Source organism: Bombina bombina, chromosome 7 (genome assembly GCF_027579735.1).
Source record: "Bombina bombina isolate aBomBom1 chromosome 7, aBomBom1.pri, whole genome shotgun sequence".
Taxonomy (NCBI): Eukaryota; Metazoa; Chordata; class Amphibia; order Anura; family Bombinatoridae; genus Bombina; species Bombina bombina.
Window position 1 is genome coordinate 486,233,192 of NC_069505.1, and position 13,692 is coordinate 486,246,883.

At 40.6% G+C, this 13,692-nt stretch overlaps 1 protein-coding gene across 1 annotated transcript in view; it reads right to left on the minus strand.

Annotated features, from left to right (window-relative positions):
- The window catches only part of LOC128666804 (calpain-1 catalytic subunit), a 159,537-nt gene that overhangs the window by 23,658 nt on the left and 122,187 nt on the right, over positions 1 to 13,692 (minus strand). The window contains exons 12-14 of the mRNA XM_053721599.1: positions 11,627 to 11,835; positions 10,374 to 10,407; positions 7,563 to 7,625 (exon numbers count right to left, since the gene is read on the minus strand). Of these exons, the coding sequence (XP_053577574.1) occupies positions 7,563 to 7,625; positions 10,374 to 10,407; positions 11,627 to 11,835 (306 nt within the window). The remainder of the gene's footprint in view (positions 1 to 7,562; positions 7,626 to 10,373; positions 10,408 to 11,626; positions 11,836 to 13,692) is intronic.

Genomic DNA, 13,692 nt, shown 5'->3' on the forward strand with positions numbered 1-13,692 from the left:
TGAGCTGGCAAGGAACACTCATTGGCACTCTTCTCTACGATTGTAACAATCAACTCACTTGTAATTGTAACAACCAAGATATCATGTAAAATTGAGGATGTGTTACAAGAGTTGAGGATGACAGTACACTATATGCTTTTAGTGAACTGTATAACACTTATTGTTAATTTTGCCGGACAGCTAGCTCCCAGTAACTGGAGTGTCTATTAGTGGGAGTTGACTTTGGCAGGTATTCGTAGCATTGGATATACAGAGATAAACAGTACTGCAGAGGTTAATTATATGTCAGGATGCAGTTAGTAGAAAGAGACCAGGGTTAAATGCAAGCAGCTTCAGTTTACAAACAGTAATGCAGAGGTTAATTGTATTTCAGGATGCAGTTAGTAGAGAGAGTTCACGGTTAAATGCAAGCAGCTTCACTATACAAATCTTACACTTGTAGTATGTTTAAGTGTACTTCAGAAGAGAGTTGCACAGTGTGTTTATGAAAGTTTATACAGCACCTGTCCAGAAGCCGCTGAATGAGATTTCCCCTTTAAGCAAACTGCAGCTGCTGTGAGTGCGATGAGTGCAGCACAGAGATCCGGTCCCAATGAGCTTGGTGAGCAGTGTGAACGCTGTGGTCCCTGCGTTTCCTGTTTGCTGAGTGGCGTGTCACGCCAGGTTGTTAGGAATACTCACAAGCAGACCCTGGATGGGGGAGGTGTGGAGTGAAGTCCTGCTGCAGATATGTAATGTCAGCTCCGGCTGAAATAGAGGTATGCTGATAGAAAAAGGAAATAAATACACAGTTTAAATCCTGTTATGCTGTAGAAAAGGTAAGGACTGGAACTGTAGCTATTACACTTCAATAAACCAGCAAAGGACCATGTGAGGAAGCAGGTTTATATTGGGTTCAGGTAGGAAGTTAACAAGATGTAAAGGTGGTATATCATATTTGCTTGACACATTTAAGGTGGAATAGGAGGATCATGACACATCCCCCCCCAAAGATCCATCAAGAAGGGATCAGGGTGCGGGACGATCGGGATGGCGCCTATGGAAGAGAGACACCAGCTGGGGAGCCGAGAGGTTGGCTGCAGGCTCCCAAGAATCTTCAGAGGAATCAAATCCAGCCCAATGGACAAGGTACTGCAGTTGTCCATTGCATCGACGAGAGTCCAAAACCGAATGTACTTCATATTCAGGATCCGGCATCGGGGACACCAGAGCAGGAAGAGGCAGAAGACGAGAGGTATCACAGGGTTTGATCAATGATATATGAAAAGTCGGGTGGATGCGGTAAGTAGCAGGGAGCTGTAAGGTAACAGTAAGTGGGTTGCGAATGGCTACAATTGGAAAAGGACCAACAAAGAGATTGTTAAACTTCCTGCATGGTGAGGGTATTCTAAGATTTTTTGTGCTCAACCAAACCATGTCCCCAACCTTGTAATTAGGTTGTGGACGATGCCGTAAATCATAGTAGCGCTTTTGAGAAGCTTGTGCATGCTTGATATTGCTTTGGACCACATTGTATGTTAGTTTAATAGAATTGATGAGATCATTAACCTGAGGACAAGGAGTGTGAGAGGATGATAAGGGATGGAAACGTGGATGGAGTCCTGAGTTGATATCGAAGGGTGAAAATCCGGTAGAAAAGTTAGTAGTATTATTGTATGCGAATTCCGCTTGAGGTATTAAGGAGACCCATGATTCGTGGGTGCTAGAGCAGAAGCATCTTAAGTACTGCTCTAGCCACTGGTTGGTCCTCTCACAGAGACCATTTGACTGAGGGTGGTATGAGGTGGTGAGATGTTGCTGAATGGAAAGAGAGGAACAGAGAAATTTCCAAAACTTTGAGGTGAACTGCGAGCCTCTGTCACTCAATACAGATGTAGGTAATCCATGAAGGCGCACAACCTCTTTGATAAACAGCTCGGCGGTTTGTTGTGCTGTAGGGAGAGAGTCAGTTGGTATGAAATGAGCCATACGAGAGAATAGATCCACTACGACAAATATGGCAGTCTTTCCTTGAGATTTAGGGAGGTCAACGATAAAGTCCATAGAGAGGCTTTTCCATGGGCAATCTGGAATGGGTAGATTTTGTAATAGGCCAATAGGCAATTGGTGTGAAGGCTTAGAGGTATAACAGGTGGGGCAGGATTTGAAATAGGCTTTTACTGAGTGTTTCATGGAGGGCCACCAAAAATGTCTTTGTAGGAGATCCAGTGTCTTTTGTACACCTAAGTGTCCAGCCAGTGTAGAATCATGTGTGAGTTGTAAAGCCTTGTCACGGAGAGAGGGAGGTATATAAAACTTAGAGTTGTTACATAGGATACCATTGTCATCCATAGATAAAGTGTAGGAACTTGTAGTGGGATCCAATTGTTGTTGGGTTTTGAGCTCTGAAAAATCCTTGGACAAGAAACCAATGAAGGATGTTTTAGGGATTATAGTTGTGTAGGAAGGATCAGAGTGGGGCTTATGGTCCTTGCGTGAGAGTGCGTCAGCTTTACCGTTTTTTGAACCGGGGCGGTAGCTTATGGTAAAATTGAACCGGGAGAAGTAGAGGCTCCAACGAAGTTGGCGAGCAGAGAGAGTGCGATTGGTTTGGAGGTATTGGAGATTTTTGTGATCGGTGAGAATAGTTATAGGGTGTTCTGCCCCCTCCAGTAAGTGTCTCCACTGATCAAAGGATGACTTGATGGCTAATAACTCTTTTTCCCCTGTGGGGTAATTCAACTCAGCGGGTGTTAAAAGTCTGGAGAAATAACAAACAGGATGGATCTGTTTGTCAGGAGAGGACCTTTGAGAAAGAACTGAACCGATGGAATATTCGGAAGCGTCAACTTCCAATATGAACTGAGCTTTGCTGTTTGGTAATTGAAGAATAGGTGATGACACAAACTGGGACTTGAGGTCATTGAAGACTGGGGGGTCCAGAGGAAAGGTTTTGTCGTCTTAGTGAGATTTGTTAATGGCTTAGTGATAGCTGCGAAATTATGGATAAAGCGCCTGTAAAAGTTTGCAAAGCCTAAGAAGCGTTGTACTTCTTTGATAGTGGTTGGTGTAGGCCAAGATGTGATGGCTTTGATTTTATTGTCTTCCATCATAATGGTACTTTGACTGATACAGTAACCTAGGAATGAGACCTCTGTAACATGGAAGAGACATTTCTCTAATTTTACGTAAAGACTATGTGACCTTAGTCTGGACAACACTTGCCTGACATGTATGACATGTTCTGAAAGGGAAGAAGAATAGATTAGAATATCATCAAGATAGACCACCAGAAAAGTGTGTAAGATGTCCCTAAAGATATCGTTGATAAAATTCTGGAATGTCGCCGGGGCGTTGCACAGACCGAATGGCATAACAGTATATTCAAAAAGACCATACCTAGTCCTAAATGCTGTCAGCCATTTGTCCCCGGACCTTATTCTAACAAGGTTGTATGCGCCCCTAAGGTCTAATTTAGTAAATATAGTAGCGCCACTCAACCTCTCAACCAATTCTGGGATTAGAGGTAGCGGGTACCTGTTCTTTATCGTGCGTTTATTTAATTCACGATAATCTATAATAGGGCGCAAGGACCCGTCCTTGTTTTTTACAAAAAAGATGCCGGCACCGGCAGGGGAAGTGGAGGGACGGATGAAACCTTTTTTTAAATTATCAGTTATGTAGTTTTTTTAAATGTTGTAACTCAGGTCTGGACAGGGGATAGATATGGCCGTAGGGAATGGTGGCTCCAGGTAACAGGTCAATGGGGCAATCGTAGGACCTGTGTGCAGGTAATGACTCGGCCTCTTTCTGATCAAAGACATCAGAGAAATCTGAATACTGAGGAGGAATAGAAGGAGCAGAGGTAGAGAGTAAATGAGCAGTTGGAAAACAGGTCTTAGAGCAGTAAGAAGAGGGAAAGGATAGAGTAAGTGTGTCCCAATGCACCGAGGGTTGGTGTAACTGTAACCAGGTAATTCCCAGAACTATAGGATAGAGAGGGGATGATATGATTTCAAAGGTAATGGTCTCAGAATGACCAGAGGCAGTAGTAACCAGTAAGGGAATAGTCTGTTGCATGACACGACCAGATGGTAGATGTGAACCGTCAATAACTTTGAGAGGCAGAGGTGTGCTTTTGAAAGAAGAAGGTATTTTATTAACAGTGACTAAACTCAAATCAATAAAGTTGGCACATGCTCCGGTATCTATGATGGCTTCACACTTTATCCTGTGTTGTTCCCACTGCAAGGATAAGGGTAATGTTAGATAGGCAGTGGCAATATTTTTTGTGTTTAGGCAATGGTTGAAAGGGTGTACCTTACCTATCTTCTGTTTGAATAGTAGTGGACACTCTTTAACAACATGGTCTGCTAATGCGCAATACATGCACAAATTTAATGTACGGCGTCTCAATTTCTCTTGTGGAGAGAGGGGTCCACATAGAAAACTAATGTCCATAGGTTGCTCAGGTGGTGAAGTAGATGGTGTCTGTAAAACCCTGCGCTAAGGGGGGTTAGAGGGGCTTTTTTCTTGCCTCCTCTCCCTAAGTCTACGGTCAATAGTAGTGGTAAGGATGTACAGTTCTTCCAGGCGGTCTGGAATACCTACTCGCCTAAACCAAGGCGATACTGGTTTTTCAGAGAAACCTCATTCCAGAGGGAATCTCTGGCCCATATCCTAAAACGAGTGATATACTCTTCAACTGGGGCTTTAAGCTGTTTTAAACCTCTGAGTTTGCCCTCAGCTGTAATCTGGCGGTAGGGATCATCATAAAGAGAGGAGAGGGCTTTAAGGAAGCAGTCCAGGGAATTCAGTATTGGGTCTTGTGACTCATAGAAAGAGTCAGCCCAGACCCTTGGCTCTCCCCTAAGGTATGATAGGATGGTTAGTACTTTGGCCCTGTCAGTGGGGTAGGTCCTAGGGCGTAAATCGAAAAGCAATAAGCATGCATTACGAAATTGACGAAAAGTGGAGCGGTCCCCTGAGAACTTTTAGGGGTATGAAAACTGGGGTTCAGCATGATGGTCATTTCCAGAATTTCTATTTGATAGCACTTCCCTTAAGCAGGCTTTAAGGCTTTGATTTTCCACCTGCAAATCCCTGAAAGCCTGGGTTAGGTTATCCAGCCTTTGATTTAGGCTGTGTAGCTGGGGAGTGACGTCAGTGGGCTCCATGGCTACTATATATATGGCTGGTTTATTATGTAACAATCAACTCACTTGTAATTGTAACAACCAAGATATCATGTAAAATTGAGGATGTGTTACAAGAGTTGAGGATGACAGTACACTATATGCTTTTAGTGAACTGTATAACACTTGTTGTTAATTTTCCCGGACAGTTAGCTCCCAGTAACTGGAGTGTCTATTAGTGGGAGTTGACTTTGGCAGGTATTCGTAGCAATGGATATACAGAGATAAACAGTACTGCAGAGGTTAATTGCAAGCAGCTTCAGTTTACAAACAGTAATGCAGAGGTTAATTGTATTTCAGGATGCAGTTAGTAGAGAGAGTTCACGGTTAAATGCAAGCAGCTTCACTATACAAATCTTACACTTGTAGTATGTTTAAGTGTACTTCAGAAGAGAGTTGCTCAGTGTGTTTATGAAAGTTTATACAGCACCTGTCCAGAAGCCGCTGAATGAGATTTCCCCTTTAAGCAAACTGCAGCTGCTGTGAGTGCGATGAGTGCAGCACAGAGATCCGGTCCCAATGAGCTTGGTGAGCAGTGTGAACGCTGTGGTCCCTGCGTTTCCTGTTTGCTGAGTGGCGTGTCACGCCAGGTTGTTAGGAATACTCACAAGCAGACCCTGGATGGGGGAGGTGTGGAGTGAAGTCCTGCTGCAGATATGTAATGTCAGCTCCGGCTGAAATAGAGGTATGCTGATAGAAAAAGGAAATAAATACACAGTTTAAATCCTGTTATGCTGTAGAAAAGGTAAGGACTGGAACTGTAGCTATTACACTTCAATAAACCAGTAAAGGACCATGGGAGGAAGCAGGTTTATATTTGGTTCAGGTAGGAAGTTAACAAGTTGTAAAGGTGGTATATAGTATTTGCTTGACACATTTAAGGTGGAATAGGAGGATCATGACAACGATGTTCTCCATTTCAAGCCACAACAGGTTATCAACCTTGTGTCTTCTCTCTTTTTGCTCAGTCCACAGGGGTTCCTGCTGTAGACCAACACGTTACTAATCTCATCACTCATTGGCAACGTAATTGCTCTCAGTTACGTTCAGCTGTCTCTAGATACAAGAGGTTTGCTGATCATCATAGAGCTTCTGTACATGCCATCTCGGTAGGTGAACGTGTTTGGGTCTCTACTCGACATATTCGTCTACGTCAACCCAGTCACAAATTAGGGCCTAGGTTTATCCATCCTTACAAAGTCCTGAAAATACTGTCTCCTGTTGCTTACAAAGTGGCCTTGCCCAAAACACTGTGCATACATCCAGTCTTCCACATCTCACTACTCAAGCCTTACATACAGAATAGATACACCAGGCTCTGAGCTACTCCTCCTCCGCTCCTGGTCCTTAGTGACCCTGAATATGAGGTTGCCAAGATCCTGGACTCCAGATACAGGCACAGACATCTGCAGTATCTGATACATTGGAAGCGTTACTCTGTGGCGGATCGTTCCTTGGTTCCTGCCCGTGATGTGCATGCTCCATCTATGGTCTCCAGATTCCATGCTGCTCATCCTTTGAGGCCGACTCTGGTTCCCAGAGGGAACCCTTTAGAGGGGGCTATGTCATGCTGCGCCGTTCTAGCTGTTGACAGGGATGCGGCGAGTGCTGTTCTGCTCTTTGTCTAGGGTAGAGTCGGCTCCTGTGTGTGTGTGGTGGTGACGTCACGCTTCTATTATTCTGAAGCCGGTCAGGATCTCCTGTGGCACCAATCCTGTGTGTGATTGTTACTGTATTCTGGATTGCCAAAACGTTATTAAACTATGCCTGTCTGACTACTCTGCTTGCTTAACCCCTAAACTACCGGATTGCCATAACGTTATTGAACTCTGCCTGCTTGCTTAACCCCCAAACTACTGGATTGCCATAACGTTATTGAACTCTGCCTGTCTGACTACTCTGCTAGCTTAACCCTAAAATGCTGGATTGCCATACAGTTGCTGAACTCTGCCTGTCTAACCCCTCTGCCTATTTAACCCTTGAACCATTGGATTGCTATATTCTTATCGAACTCTGCCTGCTTGACCATTCTATTGGTTTATTTCTGAACTGTAATTATTGGATTCCCTTTGTTGCCGATTCCTGCCTGTTTCCAGTCCTTCTATTGGTTTACCCTTGAACTGCCATACCGCTGGATTCCCTACCTGTTGCTGCCAAAGACTACCCTGCCTATTGTAAGTAGCGCTTACCTCATTTTGCGAATTTTCTCTGCTCTGGGATATTCCCTATCATTCCAGCCTGACGCCGGGATAAGAAGACTACTGGCCAAGTTTGGTCTGATAGCGGAATATCCCACAAGCATTACAGCATAACATTCAAGTGATTTAGTATATGAGTATTATGTCCCTTTAATGTATATGGTCTAGTTACAGAGCAAACAATCCTCACCCCTTTTGAAAACTGCAGGAATCTGATCCGTATCTGATCTTTGGAAGGACAGTCAGACAGTGACTAGAATAGACAGAGAAGAAAAAAAGATATACACAGATACCACACACACATATTAGTATATATATATAACTATGACTAACATTCTAGACATATATGAACTGATTAAAATAACATTTCTTCTTTATTACAATTGATTTTATTTAGATGCTATGGACTCTGACTAATTCCTGTGAAAAGCATTGTACAAATATCGGATAAAAGATCAGGTGACCTATCAAATGACATATTATAACAGGTGAATCTGGTTAAACGCACAAACCTACAAGATACAGGTATTTGACAGGCTTTTCCAGGGTGTTTTCACAAATGTGTGGACAGACTAGGCCTGTGCATTCGAATAATTAGTTATAATCTGAAAGCGGCAGAGGGTGGTTGCTCGCTGCATTCGTCTCTTTTCGGAGCCGCATTTATTCTTCTGAAAGTCAAACACACTAAGATCTATGCAAATTCAAATCTTAGTGTGTTTCACTTTCAGAAGAATAAATGTGATTCCAAAAAGAGACGAATGCCGTGAGCGGCCGCATTCTTACGCATTCGGATCATAATGTACAGACCATTACAGAAGAAAAAGGTGCATTACTAAAGCAAAAGAAAACATGATGACAATTAGTTCAGTACAAAAGTTACTGATATATACTGTGCATAAATATTTATTGTGTGTGCAGACCTTTTCTAATGCAGCACTTTATTACTACTATATACTGTGCATAGCATATTTAAAAACTTATTGTGTGCACAGACCTTTTGTAATGCGGCACTTAATTACTGATATATACTGTGCATATATAAGCATTTATTGTGCGTGCAGACCTTTTGTAATGTGGCACTTAATTACTGATATATACTGTGCATATATAAGCATTTATTGTGTGTGCAGACCTTTTGTAATGTGGCACTTAATTACTGATATATACTGTGCATATATAAGCATTTATTGTGTGTGCAGACCTTTTGTAATGTGGCACTTAATTACTGATATATACTGTGCATATATAAGCATTTATTGTGCGTGCAGACCTTTTGTAATGTGGCACTTAATTACTGATATATACTGTGCATATATAAGCATTTATTGTGTGTGCAGACCTTTTGTAATGTGGCACTTAATTACTGATATATAATGTGCATATATAAGCATTTATTGTGTGTGCAGACCTTTTGTAATGTGGCACTTAATTACTGATATATACTGTCCATACATAAGCATTTATTGTGTGTGGAGAACTTTTGTAATGTGGCACTTAATTACTGATATATACTGTCCATACATAAGCATTTATTGTGTGTGCAGACCTTTTGTAATGTGGCACATAATTACTGATCTATATTGTGCATATATAAGCATTTATTGTGTGTGCAGACCTTTTGTTATGTGGCACTTAATTACTGATATGTATGTGCATATATAAGCATTTATTGTGGGTGCAGAGCAGACCTTTTGTAATGTCGCACTTAATTAGAGCTTTCCAATTCCCCTAACGTAATGGGTACTGCCATGTTGAAATCCTTATCTAATCTCTTCTGGTGAGGACAATTAGGCACAGATAAGATGTACAAATGATGGCTGTGTGGACTTTAAACCATGATAAAATTACTTTAAAGCGAAACTAAAGTCTAAATGTTCATAATTTACATAGAGCATTCGATTGAAAAAAAAAAATTCCAATTGACTTCTAGTATTAAATTTGGCACATACTTTTTTATATGCACACTTTCTGAGGCACCAGCTATATGCACACTTTCTGAGGCACTGAGAATGTGCAAGTTCACAGTGTATACATAAAGGAGACTGTGAGTCGTTGATGACTGTCACATGGGACAAGGGGGTAGGTTTTTAAAAAACATCTACTCCATTTTAAATTAAGATTTTTAGTTAAAGGGGCAGTCAAGACAAAATTAATCTTTCATGATTCAGATAGAACACACAATTTTAAACAACTTTCCAATTTACATCCATTATCTAATTGTGCACAATATTTTTTATATACACACTTTCTAAGGCACTAGCTCCTTCTGAGCATGTGCAGGATTCACAGGATAAACGTATATATGCATTTTGCAATTGGCTGATGGCTGTCACATGATACATTAAGAAGGAAAATGTTATTTTGCGTTGTCTTTTTATTATGCATTTATAGATTATGCAAACCTACTGTGTTTAGAGGTCATTTAATGTTTAGGTTTCATTAATGAGAACATTTTTTAAATTAATTGTAATATATTATTTAAACTGCATTTTTTAACGATATGGAGCTGCCTATGGACACATTTGCTGTCTTTGCCGTTGCTCTAGTATCCCTATATATCTTTAATTTGACCCCCATGTATCTGATTCACTATACCCCCAGCTGCTATGCTCTTTAACTGCAAGGTCCTACATCAACTTTACATTCATTGACAAGATTTAAAAGGTTCAGGAAAGCAAGTGCGAAGAGTGCGCTGTTTATGGGTGTAGGATCAGTTTGTTGGGCATGTAAGAATGCTCACTTTAGTGCTGGGTCGCCTGTGGCTTAGTCAGGAATGTTTATATTAGGGTCAAAATAAGGATACGTAATGACACAAGGTAGCAATAGAATTATGCATAATTTAGTCACTGTGTGGCTGTTACCATGGTAACATTATCAGCCATAATTACTGTGAATAATAGTGTCACTCTACAGCTCCTTTTCACGTGCTATTAGTGGGAGTTAAAATTACTACAGCACATTGAGATGTTGTCTTTATTGTGCTATAATTCCCTGTACTTACCAGTACACCTTTATTAGGACCAATGACTGAGCACCTGTAACAAACAATTATATGCTGTATCAGTAATTTGTCTGCCTACTAATTCTCAGTCTCTGCACTTTTCTCCGTTCTCAATTTTTATTTCTCAGTATATCTGTCTTATTTATTTTGTCCTCTTCACCTCACAAGCTAAAACCCAGTGCTTTATTACATGTTGGTAGCTCACCTAAAGCCTCATACAATTCTGTCAACTCAACTGGTTCCTCAGCCGAACTTATTTTTCCATACCGTAATATCACTCAGCTTTCCATTGCATGCTCTCACTAGATCCTCATTCGTGTTGTCACGTCATCCTGCTCCTCATCAAATGCTGTCAGTCTTCTCTCTATCCTATATTGTGACTTTAACTGTATCTTTATTCCATGGTAACACTTCACCCAGCTCCTCATTCCACGTCTTCACCTAGCTCTGTATTCTACACTGTTACCTCAGAGGTCTCATCTATATTGCTCTCACCTCACCCACCTCCTCATTTCATTGTGTCATCCCTCTTGCTCCTCACCTTTGATTTATTACCTCAAACCTCTTACCTCCTCACCTTGGCTATCCTACAAACTAGATAAGTTTATACTGTTAAGTAATATCGGGCAGACTTGCTGGGCCTATGGCTCTTATCTGCCGTCAATATATATGTTTCTATGATGTAAACTTACCCTATGGTATTCACTTCACACAGCTCACCATCCCTTGTTGTCAATTCACCTTGGTCCTTATTCAATGCTGGTACCTCACTAGGTTTCTAACCCCATAGTGTTATCTCACCACCTCCTCTTCCCTTGCTCTCACCTCTCCTGGATGCTTGTCACCCAGATCATCATTCCAACCTGTATCTCTTCATCCATTCTTTCACCAAGCTACTTATCCCTCCTTATCCTTCTGTAACCTCAGCTTGTTCCTAATCCCATGCTGCAACCCCACCCAGCTCCTTATCCCATACTCTCACCTAGATCATTATCCAATTATTTTTCTTATTTCTTACCCCATATTGTCATCCTACTGGCTCCTTGTGCTATGTTTTCACCTCACATAGATCCTCACCCCATACTGTACTACTCCTGGATCCTCATCCTATGCTTTCGCCTTACCTGACTTGTCTTTTACAGCTAAGAGTTCCTCACCTCTTAAGCATATATTACATCCCTTTCTTCCTTGCCTACCTCCTATTTCCCTTAACTCCTTATTTTTCCTTCTCAACTCACCCTCTTCCATCTTACCGATCTTCGCTCTCTTTTTCTGTAAGGACCCTGAGCAGAAACTCTCCTTCATCCGACACTTGTTCCAATGACGGGATGATCACATATCTACCAGGTGGCAGACTGGAACACAGGACCGCTTCTCTGGGATTATCGCAAGATCCAGAGCTCAGCAATGGTTGAGCAAAGTGAAGGACCTCTCGGAACAGGTAGGCATGGGCCTCATCTCCCTAAATGATTAATATGATTATTATACCATATACAACTTCAGCATATTCTGCATGTAAAAATAATTTATTATTTAATGACATGAGAATTATTTTCATTGCAATTTTAAATTACAATTCATCCATATTCATTGCATAATTACCAGCACAAGAATCAGATAAAAAAAAATAATTTAACATGTCAACGATACCATAGCTATACTCTTTTTTTTAACCTTTTGTGATAGCAAAATATAATTTATCATCTACATAAAAGGGATTTCCACAAATTAGTATACAATTAATTGTCATGCTGTTTGATAGCTTTATAATTAATAGTTGATCATTTGATCACAGATTAGTCCAGTCTGGGAAGGTTTACAAAAGGGAAGAGATATGATAGAAACCTTCAAGTTATACTTTCATGATTCAGATAGAGCATGCAATTATAAACAACTTTCTAATTTACTCCTATTATCAATTTTTCTTCGTTCTCTTGGTATCTTTATTTGAAAGCAGGAATGTGAGCCCATTTTTGGTTCAGAACCTGGGTAGCGCTTGCTTATTGGTGCTCTGAAAATTAACCAGAGATCAGATTGCTGGTAATTTTCAAAATATTGCCCAATTGCCCTAAAAATAAAGTTTGAGGTCCCTTTTTGTTAAAAAAAAAATTTTTTTTTTTAATTAAAACTGCTCAAAGCAGTTTTTAGGAGTTAAAGTGTGCGGATGTGGGGTGCTGAAAAGTGCCTTTACATAGCGGTCTACGAGGACTGTGTGTTGCCTATATATTTATGTGTTAATATGTGTATATACACATATAAAGACATATAAATACAAATATATATGTATATATTCATATACATATATATTTACACTTTGCTGCCCGTCGCTGCGAAAGGTTCTCAGCCGTGTCTGATAGCATGAGAAAAAGGTTCCCACTAGAGCCTATGGAAGCTCGCTCTCGTGCTTCAGCGAGGTTGTGTTCACTTTGCACCTAACTCGTAATACCAGTGCACATTTGCTTGCGCTGGTATTACTGAATGAAGTGCAAATATCGCGCTAGAGTAAGCACAATTTTGCGCTCCACTCGAAATCTGACCCAAAGTTAACTACAGAGCAGCAATGCACTACTGGGAGTTAGCTATTGAGCCAATGAGGAAGAAGCATATATGTGCAGCCACCAATCATCTTCTAGCTACCAGGAGGGCATTGCTACTTATGATCCTATCTAGGTATGCCTTTGAACAATGAGTACCAGGAGTACAAAGTAAATTTGATAACAGAAATTAAATCTCTTAAAAATGCATGTTCTATTTTAGCCATGAAAGTTTAAAGGGATATGAAACCCAAAACTTTTCTTTTGTGAATCAGACAGTTGTTACCATTTTTAAAAAGCTTCCAATTTACTGTTATTATCAAATTTGCTTTTTTTCCCCATGATATTCTGTGTTGAAGAGAAACCTAGGTAGCATCTGGAGCACCACATGGTAGGAAATAGTGCTGCCCTCTAGTGTTCTAGCAAATAGATAACATTCTTGCAAAACTGTTGCGATATAGTGCTACAGAAATGGGCTGACTCTTAAGCTTACGTCCCTGCTTTTCAACAAAGGATACCAAAAGAACAAAGAACAAAGATAATATAAGTTAATTAGAAAGTTGTTTAAATTTTCATGCTCTATCTAAATCATGAAAGAAAAAAAAAATGGTTTCATATCCCTTTAACTTTCACTTTCAATTCCCTTTAACCCTGCTTCATATCTGTCCCTATCTGGCTTTAATCAAAGGTGATAAGATAAGATACCTGAAAACAATGCAAGTTCTGCTAACAAAATAACAGCAGCAAACCTTGCCTATTCTAGTAACAAGTTTGGATTGACTCCT